This window comes from Phyllostomus hastatus, unplaced genomic scaffold (assembly GCF_019186645.2).
Source record: "Phyllostomus hastatus isolate PE091 unplaced genomic scaffold, TTU_PhHast_1.1 phas_scaffold_317, whole genome shotgun sequence".
NCBI lineage: Eukaryota > Metazoa > Chordata > Mammalia > Chiroptera > Phyllostomidae > Phyllostomus > Phyllostomus hastatus.
This window is the reverse complement of record NW_025334023.1, coordinates 22492265-22515065: the sequence shown is the minus strand read 5'-3', so window position 1 is coordinate 22515065 and position 22801 is coordinate 22492265. Positions and strand designations below refer to the sequence as shown.

Genomic DNA, 22801 nt, shown 5'->3' with positions numbered 1-22801 from the left:
TTTTCAGGAAATGATATAATATCAAAGTACATTACTGGGTAGCATCATTATATAGCAAAAGATTAAATGATTGGGTGGAGAGAAGGTATCAAGAGTTTTTGGTGTGAGCACAGCTTTGGCCCTACTTAACTGTATGACTTTCTCTGATTCATTTCATCTCAGCTCTCATCTGCAAAGTAGAGGTTAGAGTAGATGACTCCTTATGTCCCTATCTAATTAGAAAGTTCTATGATTACAAATGTTATGTTCAAAGACTGAATCCCAAGAAACCCTCTAAATATGGTGTCCAATAATTGTGAAGTTATTTTAATATTTTTTAGTGAACACTAACCATTTTTTCAGGAAAAAGCATTCATACCTCCAAAATCACATTCTTCTCTGTTAAATATTGCATAACTGCTTAATTCAGGGAAGATTTTTCAAAGTCTCATGATGTCCTTCGAATTGGAAAAATTTTTAACGCGGAAGTTCCAAACTGGAAAAATAATCTCAATCAGAATTCTTCCCTATGCATGAGAATATATTTGTATGTATAATATCTTTATTAATGATAAAATGTTCCTCTAAAGCTAAACAGAGATTTCCTTTTTAAAAGCAACAATAATCTTATAAATGGAGCAATGTTCTTTTTTTTCTGGGTAAGAGATCAGCATCCCCTATTTTGTGTAACTAAACACACAAAAAATGCAAAAGAGTGAAAGGGTTAAAGTTTACCAATATGAAATCTTAGGAAAAAATATATATGTGCATATATGTTCATTGATGTCAGTGTCAATTCAAAGATACACTGTTTTGTTGAGTCTTATAAATATATTTTTAACATAACAGGGCTGTATTATAGAATGAGGAGAGGTAGTAGAATATGGCATCAGAGATGATTTTTCACTCTCAGGCTGAGTAAATTCTGATTTTTATAAATTAAGTACCATATTTTTCAGACTATAAGATACACCTAGGTATTAGAGGAGGAAAATAGGAAAAAATTTTTGAGCAAAAAATGTGATAAAATATTTAATAACATAAATAACATAATATTTCACCAATATAAATGTAAAGCTACATTCAGACAATAAGATGCACCCTCATTTTCCTCCCAATTTTTTTGGGGGGGAGTGCATCTTATAGTCCAAAAATATAGTAATTAGATTTTTTTCATAAAGTTACAAAGCCTTGTTATTAATGAGTTTTCTGTGGCAAAGTGTCTTGACTCACTTTCAAAATGTAAGTTGAATTTGACAAAGTCCTTGACCTTGAACTTTTCATAGTTGCCTTTTGATTGACCCATTATTCAACTTGACCTCCTGTTTGAACTGTTCTTCTGTTTGAATCTTCATTGGAGGATTACTGTTACAGCCCACAACCTAAGCAGTATTTTGAACAGTCTTTTCTGACATTGATATGCTTGAATTCCCTAAATTCGTAGTGTTTTTGATGTTGAGGAGACTCTTCATGACCGAATGACAGTGCTTAGATGGATGGTATAACCCAAATTTTCTTCTTTATTCAGAAACTTGTTCCTAAGCATTAGTAACTATCAATTAAGCTTGGCAAAAAAAAAATCATTACTTGGTCTTGAAGCACTTGATTGATATAATGCAGCTACTTGTTGAAGATTTCACTTGTTAAAATGTTTACTAATATTGCAAAAGGAATGTAACTACCTAAAAATTTTGAATTTTGAGAAAAAACTTCAAACAGCCAGATATTTATATCAAATTCACATTTAGAAATTTATACAATATTAAATATTCCATTAAAATATGTTTTTGCAAAAAGAGTAGGTGTAAAAGTCTTTACCTTCTGGGTTATCATTTTTCTTTTCAAGTGTCTCTTAACACACTTATTTCATGGCAAACTATATCCTTTCATATATGTGAAGAGGCTTCTATATGACAGACACTGTGCTAGCCACTGGGTGTAGCAGAGTTAAATAACAAAAATTGAACTGGAAAAACATTAAAGATCTTTTGGCTTATTGAATGATTTTTTAACTGGGCAGTATTCATTCCTCCAAATAGAAGTTCTGAAAATCTGTACAAAATGGAAGACTTTTATAGACAAAAGGGAGGAACGAATGGATTGTTTCCATGTTAGGTAGCCTGCCCGGGGTGGGATAGAAGTGGGCTATGAGGCAGATTAGCTCGAGTGCTGTCCAGGAAGATTACAGTCTTGGGGAAAGCTGAATCTGTGACTGGTAGAAGTGTTAAGTCTAAGTTTGATGATTTTGGCTTAGCACAAGTGACTCCATTTGGGGCCTGTTCTCTCTTTTTAAACAGTAGTGAACTGAGTATCATCTTTATAAGAAAGAAGTGCAAATATGATTGTCACTCATAAAATTAAATTATAGTTAAAAATACCTTTAGGTGATATTTATCCAAGGGATACAAACGATTTTTTAATTTGTTTTATAGCTCAAGAAGATGTAATGAGAAATAATTTATTTTTCAACCAGCAAGTTCTGAGTTTGAAGATTTCCTCTAAATTCTTTCTGAAAATGACGGTCTTTTTTCTTTTTTTTTAGCTTAGGTCACTCTTCTCATATAATATCTCAAACAACTAAAAGTCAGTAGTCGGCACCTTCTTTCACTCTACATATCTCCTTAATCACATTCATTAGTTCATTAGGAACCATTTCTGTCATCCACCTTGCCACAGACAAGGGTGTTACTTTTTTTTTTTTGCCAGTTCATAAGTCAGGTATCCCTTTCTCCAGCTTTCAATTACAATCTCCTCAATGTTTTTTTTAGCCTTCACTAACAGTTTCTCCAGGTTTTCCCCATCTTGGCCTGAGGGCCTGGTTGCTGCAGGACAATGCCCTTGAAATTCTGTTGCAAAAAGAGGTTTTTACACTTTGTCGTAAGTGGTAACACACTTGGGATCTTTACCCCGGGGACATATTTTGTTTGGTAGCAGCCCGGATTTGATGTTTCACTGAGGCCACTTCTTAGGTTACTTGACCTTGACCACTTGGTGAGATGGAGATGAGAAGTATTTTTGTTTTTAAATTCAGAGTTCTGGCTTTAGATTTTCTTTACATTCTGCTGGACATATGAGTGAGTGATTCTCTCTTTTCAGCTCATCTCTCTGTATTTATACTTATACACAGCTAAAAGAAACCCATCAGCACTTTCAATTTTCTCTCTGAAAATATCCTTAGACAAATTTAATTTATTCACTGTGGATGATGTGTTGTTCACATCATCTTCGGCGGCAGTGTAGTCAGACCTTCCTACATGACAGAAAAGGTCACCTTTTCTCGAGTCTCCAGTAGCAGTTTTCTCACTGTTTCTCAAGCTGTTATCAATAGTTTCTTGAAGTTCCAGTCAAAAGGGCAAAGTAGGTGAATTCTGCACTTACCTCCTCCAATGGCATCAAAATTACAACTGATTATAGAAAAATCATCCTTGATAATCATCTAAAGAGTAATTGAAATCAGTCTAATAACTAAGGATATAAAGAAAAAGCCATGTTGAAACTGATAGGGGGTGAACTGGGGTGGCCTCACGCCCACCTGTAGCAATTGAGAATCAGAGGGACTGTCTCAGAGGCAAGTGTCCCCCGAGGAGTGAACGGTCTCAGCTCTACACCAGGCTCCTCAGGCCACAATCAGTGCAGGGAATAAGCCCAAATAACACCTGGCTATCAAAATCAGTGGAGATTCCATCCTTCCAAGTGAAACAGAAGGCTGCTGGAACCCAGATGTCTTCTTAAAGGGCCAGTGCACAAAATCTCACTCATAGACACTCACCTTGACGCTCCACACTGGTGAAGGGACAGTAGTTCAGGGAGCACGAGGGTCATACAGGGAGAAGCTGACCTGTGTGGCTACAGGGTGAGGGCAAGAAGGACAGCTGTCATTGTCCCTGTGTTGAGCAACCCTCCCATGTGGCCAACACACACCATTCTTCCACCTGTGTTGAGACCTCCCCCTACATAGCCAAATCTGAATCTTCATTAGCCTGGTTAACTCCAAAAGCTCCTCCCTGATGACTCCCTGAGAATCTGTCCCACCACAAAGGTCTGCAGGCCCCAGCCAGGTCATGGCTGGCTTCTGTGTACCCTGAGACTTTTGCAAAAGTCTCTAGGACTTTACCTCCCAGCACATCCCTACAAATATTACACCATTACACTGGGGATCAGGTTTCAATGTATGAATTTTGGAGGGACACACTTTCTATAGCAGAGCCCTTTTGTCTTGGTCACCTATGTGAATCTTAGATAAAGGAATGTCCATGCACCTCTCCATTAGAGAAGAGAGAGCCAATGTATATATGATTAAACAAGAGACATCTTTCAAGAATCAGAGCACAAACATGCCACCTAACTCTGACATCTGCTGATATGTTAAATATATTTTCTAGTCCTGCATGTGTGTTTGGGAAAGGAGAACACTAATGTGATGCACATGGCATGTTGCCATTCATTCAGTGTTCTTCATATATCCAATATTTTTCATCTAGGAAGTAAGTATAATTTAATATTTGTATCTTTAAATATATCACACTAAAATTTTATTGTAATTGGTCCTGTATATTCTTGCTTTGAACTGCCTTTTAATGACTAATCTTCATTATAACCAAGATGGCAGACTGATATCATAAGTGATTTCTATTTATGACTTTGTGCTTATAATATTCAATGACCCAGTTTGGATGTACAGCCATCCTGAATTCTTAGAGTTGTCAACTCGTTTTTTTGCTTTCACCTATGTCATTAAGTAATACTCTTTCTACATTTTCTTCATATGCAAAACACATTATTAGCATGCATATTAGCAAGTAAATACCAAGGTCCCAACAGTGGGATGTTAGAATAATTTGTACCCATCTTTAGTCTTCAGTGCATCGTTGAATATTTTTTTTATTTCCACTCATTTTATTGGCTAGAAGAACAATCATCTATGCTCTAACAAATATTTTTCAAAAATTGTTAATCAACATTAAGTCTCCATCATTTAGTATATTTTGATAACATCATTTATCCAATATTTGAGATGCAACAATTACTTTTTATTTCTTTTAACTTTTTTGTTGCTGTTCAAGTACAGTTGTCTCTATCCCCCCCACTATTCCTCCCCACTGTTGAACATTTTTAATATTTCACCAAATTAGACATAACTGTTTGTGTCAGATAATATCTTGCATAGTATTTTCTTTACTCATAACAAAGTAAAGTCTTCTAATATTTTGTCTAGTATCTTCTTCACTGGCAGCAGTTAGTATTTCTATTTCTGAAGATATGCCCAATTACTTATGCACCCATGTTAATATGAGCTAATTTCTTTACAAAACATTAAAACCCATGGCATCACAAATGTAAACCCCATTGCATGAAGGCCTAAGAAAGGTTGTAAAAAGAAACAGAATTATATATGTATATTATTCCCATATTGTAGGATACTGTAAATGAAGTATCCTCTGGGAAAAAAATACACTGTTACCAGGAAAATCTTTTAAGTACACAAGATTTTACATCAACATGAATCATATCTAATAATATATGTCTCATAGCTAATACCCAGTTTTTCATATTAGAAAAGATTTTTAAATTGCTTCTCATTAAATTCATATACCATATTACTTTGCTTTATATTACTTTGGTTTATATGTCTGTTTGTTGGGGTTGGGGATGTGGGATGTGCCCTATGTGAGCCCCTCGAGAAAGTTAAACAAACCCTAAATGTGGACATGGAAACTGCCATATCCAGCAGGCTTCTGAATGAGTCACTCACTTTATTGTTTCAGAGACATATTCCCAAAATATTCTCAGAGTGCTTACTAAATCTTGGTGAAAAAATACTTTAAGAATAATTTATACTTCTGAAGCATTTCCCAATAGTTCACAAGGGTACATTGTTTCACTTAATTTTCCTCAATTCCTGAGAGAAACAGTGCAGCTGTCATCCAAAAAGAAAGAAAATGACTTTCCCATAGTTAGCAGGTTTTGGAAGGTGCTGAACTAAAGCTAGAACTCAGGTGTTCTTATTCTGAGTGCAATGGTTTTCTATGAGAGAGAAAAGGGGGATACATGTATCTAAAGGAAAAGTAAGTTTCCTTTAGAAACTTACTTTTATAGAGTAAGTTTCTTAGAAACTTACTAGAAAACTTAGAAAACTTACTAGAAAACTTACTAGAGCTATGGAAAATGTTGATATCCAGTTGTTGAAGGAGTGAATACCACTTAAAGAAATATCCCTCTTGGCTAAGAGTACAATTACAGTGCCCTTTAGCAGATAACATTTATCAAACACTATGAGCCAGACATACTGCTATAAGCTTTACTTGCATTATCACAATGAAGCTGTGACAGAAACTCTGAGCAATAGAGTAATTTTCCCAAGTTCAAAACTTAATAAGTGGCACAAAGAAGAAAGGAAGGAAGCTTTAATGCATCCATTAATTCAACCAGGAATCATCTGCTGTATTACTACCTAGTTCAGCCCTGGCAGTGCCCACAGTAGATTTCCAAGTGGACTCCGGGGAGACTTTCAAGAGTGCCAAGTGCTAGTTCTGAGACATGAGTAAAGTGCTATCGAAGCATAACTAAACAATGTCAGAACTAAGGAAGCCTGGGGAGTGTCCACAAAGGCTTTACCAAGGAGAAGCTTTTTGAGTTGTGTCTAAGGCAAAGGAGAAAGAGCATCTGCCATAGAGCAGCGGGCTGGGTTATGGGAAGGATCCCCATGTACAGGAGAGCATGAGATTAGTGTTGTAGAAGCCCAGGATTCAGTTCTGGGAGGTGAAATCATTCTCTCAGGGGCCTTCTCTGTTGAAATAAGGAAATTGGACTTCATCTCAGGGCAAGAGCCAGAAGACACTTTACATAGAAAAGTTAAATGCATTTTCCATTTTTAGGGAGTCTTAACTGGTGGTATTATGCTGGATGAGCAGGACACTTAGTCAAAGTAAAAGCCAATAAAAGAACTGGACTTGTGAAATGACAATGTTGCCTGTATTATTTCGAAGTCATAGAGAAAAGTTTCCAAATCTAGCAACTGTTCTAATGAGACTATGTGGCCAGGATGTAAATGATTTAGCCATGTTGCTGGTCTCACAGGGAATGAACACACACCCTCTTTCTTGAACTGCTCCACATATTCATTCATTCAACATTTATTGAGCTCTCACTGTGTGGCATGCACTGTGCTAGATGCACAATGCTTGAAGCATTGTGTTAACCACTGGTTGTGAGGAGGTTTATTTGAAGCCACATGTAACACAATTTGTTCAGAAAGCCAAAGAAAGCATCAAAGAAGAGACAGGATATAAAGCAAGTGTCAGAGAAAACAAGAAAAGAGAGAGGAGAAACTCCTGAGAGGGAAAAAGTGAAAATGAGGTTTAAGCTTAAGGAAGCAAGAATCCGCTGTAAGTAACCATTTCATTAAAAATGCGCTAAATTGCAAAGGTTCTCTCAGGAACTGTGTACTGTGGGCTGAGATTAAGTGTAATGGGCTCCCACATGAATTCCTCTCATTACTTCTCTTGAAAGATCAGTAAATCTACTGAAAGGGTAATTTAGGTTTAGTGTTCACAATTCATTCATTTTACTTTCAATCTTCCCTGTTTAAATTATAAAAATATAACGTAGGTATAATCTGAAAGAGAAGGGACAGGCCCAAAATGAGATGATACAATTCCTCAGATAGCTTCGGTATTGACAGATATGCAACATGCTGTAGACTTTTACTCCTGATACATGGTGATAGAGCTTCAGCTGTTTTATAGGGCATTGCACACTATTAATGCAGGAACCAAGTAAACTTTGGTGTGATTTTTTTAATGAAGTCTCTTCTTAACCCCATTAAGATTTTCTTTCAATATATTTCAACATAAAGAACAAAGGTTTAGGGACTCTTGTCCATGATAAAAATAAAATAATATTTTGGAAGAAAAGGATCTGGGAAATAAGACAATTATTTAACCACAGGAAAATGATTTTACAAACTATTTTTCAAAAATGTGAACCTGAATAATGACTTATAATCATTACTTTCTCTGCTATTAAGTTACCACCAATTTGTGATTTTGAAAAACAAATAAGCAAGTAAAACAACAACAGCAACAAAACAAACAGAAAACACCAATCTCAGTCATTCAGGAGCACATGTCGGGAAATAACAAAGTTTTCTCTGATTTTCTAGGCCTCTCCTTGTCTGTTACATTAGACATGGAACCCATTCTGAGCCCATAATGTTCACACTGACTCCTGATTAATTTAACTGTACATCATTAGGACAATTTCTTAGAAATCCAGGGAGAAATGAGATTTTCACACCCAAGATGGGCCCATATACATAAAGTGGTAAATATGTTGAAGTTCATTTATACCTTATTGAATTATGTTGATTTGAAACTGAATTATGGCTTATAATGTTTATAGTTTGCTTTTCTTTCCCCATATTAAATCAAAAGGTATTCAAGTATAAGCTTTCTTTCAGACTTGAAAGAAGTGATGCAAAATAAGCAGAGATGAAAAAATGAAATTTAAGAGTAGTGATTTATTCTAAAGAAATCAGCAGTGTGGGACATTTACTGAACAAATATCACATTTCTTGAAATAATTATTATGACATTTTAATGCATTCTTACCATGAAGCCATTTTTACCATTCTTATCTTATAAATGACTAAACCAGATTATATTTTAACAATTATTTCATGAAAGAAACTCCAGTACCCTTAGAAGTTCTTATCACAATACTGTTAGGAAGGAAAAAATAATTCCATAAATGAAGTACCACAAAAAATGGTCTAAAACATATCTATAGTTAAGTAACTCATTTAGATACTAAGGAATGAATGATAAGGGGTGGAAACAGAATTTCTAGAAATTCCTCTCATTTTCATGATTTCCATGTAACTCATTGGTCTATTTCAAAATAAATATAAACAACTAATCTCTTAAATCATCCGCACAGTACTTCCCTCTAAGAATAACTATATTATTTTCTCAAGGTAATTCTACCATTCCATCAAAAATTAATGATCTCTAACCTGGGGTACTTCTCTATAACTTGCTTTAAACATTCTTTCATGTGCTCAACTACTGATGGAGAGAAGTGAGCTCTTTGAATTTGTCATTTCGAGCTGCATGCATCTACTCCCATCCCAGTCAATTGTTTTTGACTGAAACGTTGGAAACTAAAAAGCATATTGGAGTTTTGCTATGTCATTATCTGAAAAAAAAGAAAACTCTCATGAGTGACTGATTATGAATCCAGATCTTTGCATATTCACAAAAAAGGAAAGACAATACTAAGTAATGAGAACTTTGTACCCATTATTCTAGAGTATAGGTAGGTAGGTAGGATCATCACTGATCCCATGAACAGATACATCTAAAAGATACCCTCCCTAGTACTTACGGATCCCTTTAACTGCATTTGTTCTTCAACTATGTTCTATTCAGCTTGCTCCCAACAAGAATCAGATGTTTTGAGCTCTTTTTTTTTGTAACTGCATTAAGAGACCCATAGGCTGATGGTGGTCGTTAGGGGAGAAATAAATCTTTGTTCATGAAAACAGGGCTTTGGGATCAGCGGCCTTTCACCAAAGCACTATCTTGTGCTGTTGCCCACAGTGTAGTCACAAAGGGAATCATTCAATAAAGCCACACAACAGGATCCTTTGACTGCTATATTCTGATAATTAATTTTCACACATTGCTATTTCTTTCAATATGATTTTCTTGCCACAAAAGTAGGCCTGTATCTGAAGAGCAAAGCAATAATTTTGGCTCAGTAATTACTTTTCCTATCTTTGAAGATATGAATTTGTGTGCATATTTAAATATTTATTAGATATTGTAGCTGCTAAATCATTATATGAAATATTAAATGTTCAAACCCTTTATCAACAATTGTTGAAACATAGCTTCAGTGTGTTTCTTAAAATAGGGCATGTTTGATTTCTGAATTGTTGTCATATAAGTTGTAATGCCCAAAAGAGGGCCCTTTGACTAAATATGAAAAGTTCCCCTTAAACCACCTTGAACTAGGCAGATTTGCAACATTTTAAACTGGCACTTCATCCCTCTTTCAGCAAGCATCCTCTGCAGATTTAATGATCAGGAACATCCTTCTGATGCATGCTGGGAGATATGGCTGCAGGGTACAGACCACAGCAGACAGTGTGTCAGATGAGGCAGAACTTCTTGTTAGGGGTGAGTATGCTAATAGTGCAGTCTGAAGACATGATCACCATAAATTATCATACAAAGGAATTTAAATGCATGGACTTTGAGCACATCAGTACAGTGCATTTTACTTTCAATTTTACAATATATGTCATTTTTGCTTAACTTTTGCCTTTGAAAATATTACACGCAAAACTGCTCCTTACTAACAGACAAAACCAACAGATCCAACTTCAGGGTCCAAAACACCTTTTAGTAAAAAGTGGTTACTGAGTGTTTAATCAACTTAATGCCAAACAAAAATTTTACAGTTGAGCCACAAAGATTCTCAAACTACAGAGATGAAATTTGCCTGTGTGTATATGTGTTTTTCAAATGCAAAGCCAGTGGAGCCCTCAGGCATGTATTTTCTCCACTAACTTCTAAATTTTGCTTCCAAAAACAAGAAAACAGCTTGCCTAATTTGGCAGCGTTTACATCTGTTAAGTAAAGGGGGTGGGGGGGGGGCGGTTTGAAAAGTCTGAAAGTGTCAACACAGAGTCTTTCTGTGCAGAAATGACAGTTAAGTGGTTTCTAACTATGAAGCAGGCTGTCAGATTGTATTACCCTGTAAAGTTACATATTATTTGGATTAAGTAAATAACAACAACAATTTCTTTTAGCACATTATTTCTCAGTATGGGAAATGCAGTTCCTAGCATTTCTTTTTCTTTCTTTTTCTTTTCCTTTCTCCTTTGTTCTTTCTTTCTTTCTTTCTTTCTCTCTCTCTCCCTCCCTCCCTCCCTCCCTCCCTCCCTCCCTTCCTTCCTTCCTTCTTTTCTTTCCTTCCTTCTTTTCTTTCTTTCTTTCTTTCTTTCTTTCTTTCTTTCTTTCTTTCTTCTTCCTTCTTTCTTTCTTCCTTTTTCTTTCTTTCTTTTTCTTTCTTTCTTTCTTTCGTTCTTTCTTTTTTCCTCTCTTCCTTTCTTCTTTTTCTTCTTTCCCTTCCTTTCTTCCTGTCTTTTTTCTTTTAGCTTTTTATTGAGATACTGCACAAAGTACCTACAGAAAAATTTACAAAGTATAAGTGTACAGATATATAACTCAAAGAAAAATTACAAATTGAATACACTACAAATCTACCACTCAAGACAAAAACTAGAACATACCAGAATCCCACCTAGTGCCTCTCCCTTTTTAATCTTAAATAATTACATTTTGTGTGATATGAGTATTGCATGCTAAGATGCCTTGCACAACTTCCGCAAATAAAAATTTCACATTCCATAGCAGAAATTTGTATTTTAGATTATCTTGTCTTTTATTCATTTGGAGTATTTGCCAATGATAAATTTTTTAAAGAATTTACCAATATTATAAAAATCTTGAGCAGAAAATATAAGGTACATAATAAGTTCCAACATCTCTTTGTTTTAGTTGTGTGTGTCATCTCAGGCTCATTGATTTTGGGTACTGCATCCATCACTGGTCCAAATAAATTGTTGTTTGGAAGCAAGTGTGTGACTGAGTGAGTGGCAGCTTGTTCATTTTGTGTGTATTTATTTCTGTTTACAAGGGTGTTTGAACTTTTCTACAAATTAATAGCAAGGATGTGTATCTATCTGTGTTACCTATTATAAAGCATCATTTTTAAGGGCTTATCCTCTCATGATATTCCATTTAGCTAAAATTTTTCCTTTATGCCCTTTGAAGTTACAAGTCTCATGGAACTGCAAACCCCACGCTGTAGTCAAATTTAGAGAAAATTGTTTCCTTCTTATGCTGCAGTCTGCTTCAGGTTATTTGTATATATTGTATAGCACTTGCCTCGTAATTCAGAATGATGCTCCAAAAATTGGAGCTTTCCAAATGAATAACACAGTTCAGAGGCTGATAACAAGAAAGTAGGTATTTTTACAGGGCTGTGAGGGGCAAATTTAAGTGGCAAACTAACATTCTGCTTTGTGAGTAAAATTAAACTCAACAGGGTTTAGAACATAATTCAGGTTCAGCTTTTTCATGTTCTCCTCTTTTAGCCTTTGGCTTTTTGCCTGGGAGATGATAAAATGCATACATTTTGGAATTATACTCAAGAGCAATTTTAAACAGGTTGCTATTGTCTGAATATTCATGTACCATTCAGCTCAAACTTTTATTTGAAGTGAGTTTGATCAAGTTGCCAATTTTCTATTATATACTCGCATTACTTTTCTAAAACTAGTGAAAAATAGCTTGCATTTCTGCTTGGTTGCTCTTAGACAGATTTAAAAACTGAAGTAAGCTTTCTGGTTCTTTTTATTTTTACCATTCTTTAAAGTTAAGAACTCTTGGTAATTGAAGGAACTTGGATGCCTGCATATTGCTGTTTTTAATGTTGGCTTGTTAAATAAAACTCAAAGTAGTTTTACCCTGACATTTTTTTCTCCCACTCCTTCATTCGCTGGTTTGTAAAGTTGAGGCATTCTAATAGTACAGGCCCCACCAAACCTGAGCATTCAACATGGAGTTTTTCTAACGATGGCTAAATTCCAGTGGTAGAATTCCTAAAGCACTCTTATTTAAGCATACGTGACACAAAAATGGGAATGATGAAGACAGTTCTGGCATCCATCTTCTTGTAGAATACCATCATTGAATGGTCTAAACAGTCCACTTTCCTCAAGGTTGAGAGTGAGGAAGATTCTTGGGTGGTGCAGAATGTGTTTTGGTAACCCTGTAATTCTGTTTCAGTGGAAATTTAGAGAGCTAAAATTTATAGTCTCCTACATTGATGAAGCTACTTTTATCATCTCCCTTTCCATTAGAGATGTCTATGAAATCCTTGTGTGCATCCTACCAAATCCTGTAATTCTTTCCCCAGCCTCCCAAGCACAATAGACTAGAGCTCAGACATGTAGCCCTAAGACCTTGCCATTGCCTATTCAGAACCTGAATATTCTTGACTAGTAATGCTCCCTACTTCTCCCATTCACTCCTTTAATGCTATCTTTCCCCTGAATGCTTGTTTCCACTATTGCTTTACTTTGCTTGTGAATGTCAGTGCTATTATTCACCACCTCTATTCCACCCTCACACTCCAAAAATTAAATTTTCCCATAAATAATCACCTGAAGCATAAAATTGCTTGCTCTCATATATTTAATATTCAGTGAACCAGCATTATAACAGCACCATGCATATTTTGGAGAACCATAATAGAAGTAATGAATATGTTAAAAGAAATTATTATCCTGGAATATAAAAAGAAATTAAAGCCACACCTGAACATCTGTGCATAATTTAAGTCACTTACTCAAGTGTGATATAGCAACAATAGAGAAAGTAAGACAAGACTATGGATAGAACACTATTATATTATTCAGGGTAAAGGGGATAGATCATTAAGAGATAATCTCACTGAGGAGGATACAAAATTTGTGAAGAACTGATATTCCCAAACAATATGAGAAGTAATCAAACACATTATAAAAGACTACAAAGAAAGGAGAGTTTGTTTATTTTATTTTATTTTACAAAAATTAATGTTAGAAATATGTTTCCCAAAGTGAATATAAGGGTAGGGAACTCTCATGGTTTAAATAATAAATGTGTTTAGCTAAGCTGAAGTTACTGGGAACCAGAGCATAAGTTCTGTCAATTCTGCCCAAAGGCAAAGGAAACAATGAATATTTTACTTCTTCTTACAAGTTTTTTTAATTCATATTACTCTGTTTCTTAATGCAGAACAGTAGGTCAAGGAACTCTTGGGAGAGTCAAAGAAGAATCAATAATTTCTTGGTTCCTTCTGAATGTCCTCTTCTTCCCTAAACTTGAACAATTTTCATCTTTTAAACTACAATTTCCAAGATGAATCTGCTTGTGTTAAATTAAACTTGAGAAAAGAGAATCCATCTCAGGATGTAACTTTGTTGAGAGACATCCAACTGCTTTTAACCATTTGTTTCTCCTCCGACCCATTACTTCATATTCAACCTGGAGTTCAAGCTGCCTTTCAATCTTACTATTTTGAACATTTCATCAATTCAGTTTCATTCTTTCCAAGAAAGATTTTTCCTTGAACATTTTACCTTTAACCTCTCCCAATTCACTGTCACTTTTCATGACAGAACTAAAACTTAAAGTTTGCATGTTTTCTCAATTAAATACATCAAAAGGTATTTGTTAAAAACTTGGCTATTCATGTATTCACTGACCTGTTTATTGGACATCCACTCTGTACCAAGCACTGAGCTTAGGACTTGGTGGCTCTTTCCTGAGTAACTATAAGTCTTTCAGGAAAAATAATGAAGCACTAAGGAGAAAACATAAGCATAGCTATAGGACTAGGTATAATACATAACTTGTGAGACCTAGTACAAAATGAAAATGCTTAGCCCTTCCTCACAACTTGGTAAGAATCTCAAAAAGGGGCAGCAGAGCACTGATCCAAGTATAGGCACTTTCTAAGGTGTGGGCCCTCTGCCAGCCCTGCATTGCTATTAAAGCATGTATTAATACATAGGAACAAATGGACTTTGGTAAAAGGAGGGGATCCATTACAGCAGAATTGTCTAAATCACTTTTCTCATCTATAAAATTAACATATTAGATCCTCTTCAGAAGTTTTGCCAGCTTTTTACACAAAATATCTTTTTTATTATTCAACTCCACGAGCTTATGTTTTGAAAGGTTTTATTGTATTGAAGTAAATATAATTCACATCTCTATTTTAATTCTCACCAAAACCTTTTATTATCATGAGGTAGCTGGTGTTACCAAACACTAGATAATTTAATTCTAACCAACAGCAAAGAGACTGCATTTTAGCTAGGTGTGAGATGTTATGTGTTGTTTTGTTTTCAAATATCTGAAAACAACCTAAAGATACCATGATGGAAACCACTTTAGAATCTTTGATTAAATACTCTCCAGATTCTAAGCTGTAATCTTCAGTAATTTTCACAAACAAGAAAGGAAAGTTTAAGAATTTTTTGGCTTTTGTTCTCGAATGATGCAAGTATTAATACTTTCTGAAACAAATATAAAGGGAAACTCAAGCTTAGTGAAATCCTTGAACATATTTCTAATATGTGTTGATCTGAGAATGAAAGCGGTGTTAACATGCTCCATCTTTACACCTCTTATAGCAGTAGCCTTGTGAACCATGTAGATTCCAAATTAATATAATCATCTATCTTTAGCATCTGGCCACTTCAGAAAGTTCCCAAGCTTTAAAATGCACAGGTATTTAATACAAGTATCTTTTGGAAGATAGATTTTGCTTAAATTTTCTTTCCTACCTTTGATCTAATATGCAGTGACATTATACCAGGAGTTTGCACAACCTTCATATGGTGAAGTATTATCTTGAACTCAAGAGTCTCTAGTGAAAAAGCCAGTAGTCACAAAAGGTAAAGCTGGGTTTGCAAGCATGCTGGTGTTTAGGGATCAATGGATGATGACAAGATTTTTCAGTGTAATTTTAATCTTAGTTAATATTAATAGTAAATAAATAAATAATCTATGTTTTTTAGTGGAACTGAAGTTTTTAATTACTACTCTTGTTTTTACAATAGTAAAAAAAACTTTAAAATAGAGATACAAAATATCCTCCCTCTTAAAGAAAATCAAATCTCTTTTCTGCAATGTCTTAGTGGAATCCTTTGCATCATTTAGATACCTGGTATCACAAGTATTAGATAAGATTGTTTAAATAACTTATGCCAATCACCTTTTTTTCTAGCTTAGATTTCTTCTAGATTAACTAATCAATTAACACATATAAAATTTATTTTAGACACTAAACAGCAGTTTCTTTTTTTATTATGCTTTTCATATAGTTGCTTGCTAACCTGTGGAACTTTTTAACAACTAGCTAAAAAATAACATCTTTTGGTCAATCATATTCATGCCTGGATTCTCTGCACCAACATTTAATTTGGCTCACTGAAGTGACAGTTGACTCAGGTGACCTGACTGGCTGAAACAATTGAAAATAATAGACAGATGGTAGACCTGCTAACAAATGAATTATCATTGTATACAGACAACTGACTGATAGAGATGAAATCTCTTGTGTTTTCTTTACTCAGCAACTGCTAGAAGCCATGTTCTCTGTTATACACTACTATTTCAGTCAACTGACTCAGATATTTTGGGTTTCTTGATGGAAGCATTTTGCTATTTTGAAACAAGACTCTGAGTTCAGTTTTACATTTTGAGAAAAACTCTAGTCAGCTGGGTTTTATGTCATACATATTTTAGAGTCACAAATTGTAAGGTGATCACATTTCACTATGTATTTTTTCCACAGACTTAATCTATTTTTCTTATATATCCATCCTAACATAAAAATGACATTTACCACTACCTCACACTTATGTAAACTTGTAGACATAAGTTCTTGGTGTGGTTATGTTTTAAATGCTGATTTCATTCATTGCTTAGTGATTGCCTGCTGTAGGTGACAACAGTTCTGATATGCTAGAGGAAGAATTGGTAAGATAGGATTGGGAATAAGTGCTTTCTAATGCCATGGAAAAGAGCTTAATTTTTATGCTAAAAATTATGGACATCCATCAAAGAGTGAAAGCAGGAAAAAGATATGATTATATATGCACTTTAAGAAGTTCATTCTTAAAACTGAAGAGGGTGTTTTAATGAAGAATGAAACCCAGTGGCTTGCTAATAGACCAAATGGGAGGCCTTGGCAGTAATCCTAACAAGACAGAAGGGTTTGAAAAAAGGCAATGATAATGGAGATTGAAATGAGTGTGCATACTTAAATATATAGGGAGGATGGAGACAGAATCTATAAAACTTGTAGGCTAACTGGCTGTAAAAAAAATGAGAAATAGGCAAAAAGGAATGCCAGTTGTAATGCTTAATTGTGTGTTCATTGGGAATGAGACCATGCATTTTGGTTAGACCAAGGCAGTTCCAGGTTAGACTTGGAATGCCAGAGTAATTACTAATGAAGCCCCTTTACACTGAAAATTTTCCTGGTTTAGATGATAAATTATGTGGCCGCCCTTGTAAAGAATGATTATGCTTTTCATGTAATCTGGAAGCTAAAGAAAAAAAATAGCTTGGGGGTAAAGGAACAGCATTTAAGATAAGACTTCCAGAGAGAAAGATCCAATAAGCAAATAGATTTGTGGTAATGAAGCCCAGGTGAGAAACATTTCAATTGAGATGTAGATTTGAGTGTGATCAGATGGAAATGAAATTACAGAGACAGTGTGTGACAAATGAGAAGGGGAAAAGCTCAGACTGGAACCTCCAGAAACACTAATGTTGAAGAGGAGGAAGAACATAAAAGGAGATTACAAAGCAGCTACCAGGAGGAAAGCCGAGGTAATGAAGTCATCAGGATAAACTTAAAAAAGAATTTCAGGAAGGAGAAAGTAGGCAACAGTGTCAAATACAAATAAAATAAGAACCAATATGTACCATTGGATTGAGTAATTTGAAAGTAATTGATGACCTTAGTAAGGGAGAATTTAGTGGAATGATGGGTATAATAACGAATTACAGTAGGTGGAGGAAGGCAAGCGGTGGCAAGGCATGACTGGTGGTGCAGTATCTTAAGGAAAGCATGGGCTTTGAAATCAGACAAACCATTTCACATCCCCACAAGCTCCAACTAGTAATGTGACTTTGGGCAGGTTGCTTAACTTGAACCTTGCTCACCTTTCATTCATTCCATTCAATACTTATTTACCAAACATTTATAGAGCATACCTAAGTGGCAGGCACTGTTCAAAGAACCAGCTAACCATGGAACTTATGCCCCTGACCTGGGCACATCTTTTAAAAATATAACACAAGTGGTGCTACAGACATCTGAGCAGCACATTTTGCTTTCTGATCATAAGTTCCATTAAAAATAATAAAAATACTTATTAAGTTCTTTCTGTATGCCAAGCACTGTGCTATAAAGGCTTCATATGAATTATTTCACTTTGTACATTTAGCACATCATACGAAAACAATATGAGGAGTACTATTGTTAGTTCCAATGTGAAGAAAAGGAAGCTAAGGCTCACAGAGGTTTATGCTTGTCAAATGTCACCCTAGTTAGTGGAAGAATGGTGAATGGAGTCCAGACAGATGGACTTCAAAGTGCACATTTAAATTAATATACTGCCTCCCATCAATTGCCGAACTGTTTGTTTTATTCATCATTGTGTTCTCTGAACCTATTTAGTTCCTGACACATTACAGTTCTTGACAGCTATTAATAAATATTTGTGAAAGGGAAGAAGGAAGAAAGAGAAGAAAGGAAAGGGAATGCAAAAAAGAAAGGAGGGAGGGAGGGGGATGAAAAGGGAGGAGAGAGGAATCCCATATGAAACAAGGAAATGGAGAAACAAGGTCAGCTTAGGAGTTACAGAATTGTTATCAAGGAGATGATATATGGGTTGGATTAAAGAACATGTAATCATTTGCTAAGCCAAGAAAGACAACAGAAGATACCCTACACAAACTTGGAAATACAGCACTTTTTTACCTCCATCAGCCTGTAAGGATGGGCCTCCTGTTCTCTAATCCTTCAAAGTGCCAAATCTTTGTTTGACCCATAACCAGAAGACTCAACATTATTGATCACCATGTTCATACCCCACAACTTAGATGACCACTAACCTTACTGACAAGTCTGAACTTCTTCTGACCTCTGGTGAGGTCACAAGAGGTCAAAAAATTGGTGTTTTGCCAATTATATAAAATATCAAAATCTAATGACTATTTTCTCAGGATACCTTGTGGAGCTTCTTATCTAGACACTAGGCTTTGATAGAATGGAATCACTCTGGGCAAAATGCCATCAGGAATACTAAGCATCAACAACAACAAATCTCTTTCTCCATGATCTCTTCTTATTCTCTCAATTAAACATTCTTCCAGTTCCCACAATTATGAGAAAAAAACAAAACTCCTAATTGCTTTAAAAAGTGAATAACATTCATTCCATTTCCTCTTGTTTTTCTTTCAAATCTTTGTTAATTCATTGTTTTCTGCCCAGTTTTGGATGAATTATGCCAAGGATCATGAAAGCAAAACACTACAAAACAAAATGGCATTTTATATTCAGAAGAATGTCCTTAAATTCATGAATATTCCTTAGGCAGAATATTGAAAATACACTTTGTCTGTTCATTTGTTTGTTTGAATTGTTTGGAAAGATCACCCTACTTGCTCACTTTTCATAAACTTTGTATGGACACAGCCAAAAGCAAACACCAATCCTTTCTAAGACCTGACCATTTTTTAAACCTGAATACATTGTTTTCTGTGACTGTTAGATTGTTTTAGTGTGTCTTTTAGTCATCTGTTTTTATGTGAAGCCTAGAATACAGACTTGTAGAGCACATGAATACAACATGGCCCTTTTTTGATAACACAAATTAATTCATCAAGAACCCAAATTCTAAACAAAAGTTTTGCTGAATGTCAGCCCAATGATTGATCACGACTCCAAGGAAGATGATGAAAAAAATGGTGAGTTCACTTTAGTCTCTAACCCAAAATCTTGTTTCATTTCAACCCATCTTCCAAAATTCTGAATTCTTAATTCTTTTCTTACTTTCGTGTAACACCATACAACATGTAGCCTGGTATCTGAATGACTCTTCACTGAACAACACAAGAAACCATGCATATTGAACAGAGAGAGGACTAGAGTTGACTGGAAGAAACATTTACTGACTTTCATTGCAGACTGGATTTTGTCCTCCCAAACACCTGGCAAAGGTAATGTCTCCGTTTCACTAAGTACTTCTTAATTTGGAATTACAAAGACAATTAGCTCTCTAATGAGTTGAAGCAACCGAGGTGAAAGAGTAGGGAAAATACTGAACAGATGATGTCTGTTAATGCCAAGATTTTAAAAAAATGACTTATTCTTGGTAAAAAAAAGTTTTTCAAATAGATGATTCAAATCTCTTATTTAAAAAAAAAACTAAAGTATATAGACCTTATTGCTTGATATGTATAGGAAAAATCTAATTTGATCAATTATATGTAAAGATTGGCAATCATGAGCACATGGGTCTCTACCCTATGTTATTGACTGAGTCCATCAGTAGATTTTACATTTGGAAACTTGTGGATTATTGCTGAGATCCCCCAAAAGTGAGGGGGATGGGAAAAATAGTTCCTAGCTTTTAAAAAACAGTTTATTAAAAAGAGAAGATATCTTGTACAAGATTCAAAGTAGGCAGGCATGGTAAAGCTGAGAGATGAAATTGACAGCTAAAGGATTATTTATTACACTGAGAAAATGAAATTAGAATAATCAGAAAAGGTCTGTATTAGTGCTGGACATGAAAAAGCAAGACCTTTGGGTACCAGAGCACTTCGAATGGGAACCAGTTTATAGCCAATGCTCAGAAAATGTTAGTTGAATCTTAAGTCCAATTTAAAAATGACTCAAGTTGTTAAAATGGCTGTGATAGTGACCATTTTACCCAGCCCATACAGTGAAGCATTGAAACAGCAATACAGGCCAGAGTTTGAATCTCACTCTGACTCCAGCTGGACAACCATAGGCAAGTCATAGTGCCTCATTTGGATTCTTCATTTTTAAATTGGGGATAATAATATCTAATGTACAGGTTGAATGGGAGAATGAAATGAGATTTCAAGTGCAAAATTGCTTCTCAGTAAATGGTAGCTATTGCTGTTGATATTCTTGAGTAGAGGAAGAATTTTTGTTTCCCTAATCTTTCAGATTAAGGAGTTGCATCCCTGTTCATGGTATGTAAGGTCAGGGAAAATGGTCTAAACTTATCCAGAAAGTGATCCTATCTGATTATTCATTGACTGAAATATTCAATAATATTCTGATTTTTTGTTCATTTTGTACAAGTACAATTTGGTAATGAATTCTAAAAGTTATTGGGAGAATTTTGACTGTTTTGCCTTCCTCGGGGTCAAATTTGCATGTCAATAGGCATCCCTGTGTTCTTGGCCAGTTTAATGTCATCAGGATAAACTATGAAAACACCATCAGGGCCATCTCAGTATATTAAATTAACTGAGTCAATGATGTCTTGCAACACTTTCCTGAAGTGGATTGCTTATATTAACACATATTTATATGAACCAAACATCCTGTGTGGAGGCACCGGTCCTTGAGCAAAATGCAGTAGCTATCTTAGTATTCAAGGGAAGTTCCCATATGTGAAATAACACTGAAGGGCTTCAAGTCCAGTTACACAAATTCACCAGAAGAATGACTGAGTCAAAAAAGTTAAATACACAAATTATATTTCATTCTGGAAAATATGTGTAGATGAAGCTACAATAAAGAGGTCATAGTTCTAAGAGAGCTGCTTTCTTATCAGTGACTCTCACCACTGACATCATCAACTTGATATTATATAAAATGAGCACCAAACATGTATTATTAAATTGACTTAAATCACAGTATTCACTATTTTAACACATAAATATGCATTCTGTGAATGTTTGCATAGGACTTTTCATACCTAGTAATAAGCCAGGCAAAAATTAAAGAGCAGAAAGCCTTTAACAACACCACCAAGGACTCTAAAGGATTTGGAAGTACTTATAAAATAAATATTTTGATTTTTTAAAAAATGAAACCAATAGTATGAATGGCTTTTAAGTTCCTCTAGAATTGTGTCTTAGATTTTGAAACATTCTAGGTAAAAAATACAAAATTACAAGCAAAGAGAATTTTTTATAAACCACACAAGTTAATTATTTATATCAAAATGTCAGCTTTCTCATTTGTCATCATTCTTATTTGGTTAATTTGAGTGTTTATTAATCACAGAAAACTATGGCATAAAACAAGTCTATTTGAATTACATGTTTTGTTCAGGAGGTTATTGGTTCATATAATTATTTCTTTTGAGCCAACTCAAGAAATACATCTGTTATTAGGAAACTTCACTTGAAATACCTAATCACCGTTTCAAAGACTTTTTATCACCTGATCTGTATGTATCAGTGAATCAAAGCTCGCATAATTTGTTTCACCTCAGTTCACAGAATGTTAAGTCAAGCTAATAAGCAACATCGTTCAAACCCCACTGAACAAGATAGTCTGCATTACAGACACTCTCCCTGTAATCCATCCATTATAAGGAACATCTGTTACAAATTATCAACCTCCAGGACTGCTCATTTAAGTGCTTTTTCAAGAGCCTACTGCCTTCATTTCTCCAAATGAGTTAGATGGAGGCATCGGAATTGTATCAAGTTCACTGTCATCATGTGACAGCAGTCATCTATCAGTCCATGCTAAGCTCTAATGGTACATCGCATAACAGTAAATGTCTTACAGTTGTATAGCAAAAATCCTCAAAGTATAAGCCATCGGCCATCAAGAAAGCACTAAGACAGTTTTTTTTCTATGATATCTCAGCCACTGCCTGAAAAGTTAAGCACTTTAGTGAATAATGTTCATTTTTAGGTCCTTGGGGAACTATTGATTTACTCAGTTACTTAATATGTGAAATTAATGATGCAGATATGTTTGTCAATTTCTGTTCATTTATATAACTATGAAACCTGTCCCTATTCCCAAATAGATGTCTTGCAGAACATGTCGTTGATATTAAGAAAAATTATGAAAGAAAATCTACATAAATTAAAATAAGTGCGTATTTGTATTTCAGAAAAACAAAATATTAAAGAAAGTTTCCTACTTACAATTTAGTCCATAATGTTGTCAAGTGCAC

General features: G+C 34.9%; 1 protein-coding gene across 1 annotated transcript in view; it reads left to right on the top strand.

The window, feature by feature from the left end:
* CNTN5 (contactin 5) overlaps window positions 1-22801 on the top strand; it is an 893122-nt gene that overhangs the window by 779112 nt on the left and 91209 nt on the right. The window contains exon 15 of the mRNA XM_045818134.1: window positions 10040-10160. Within this exon, the coding sequence (XP_045674090.1) occupies window positions 10040-10160 (121 nt within the window). The remainder of the gene's footprint in view (window positions 1-10039; window positions 10161-22801) is intronic.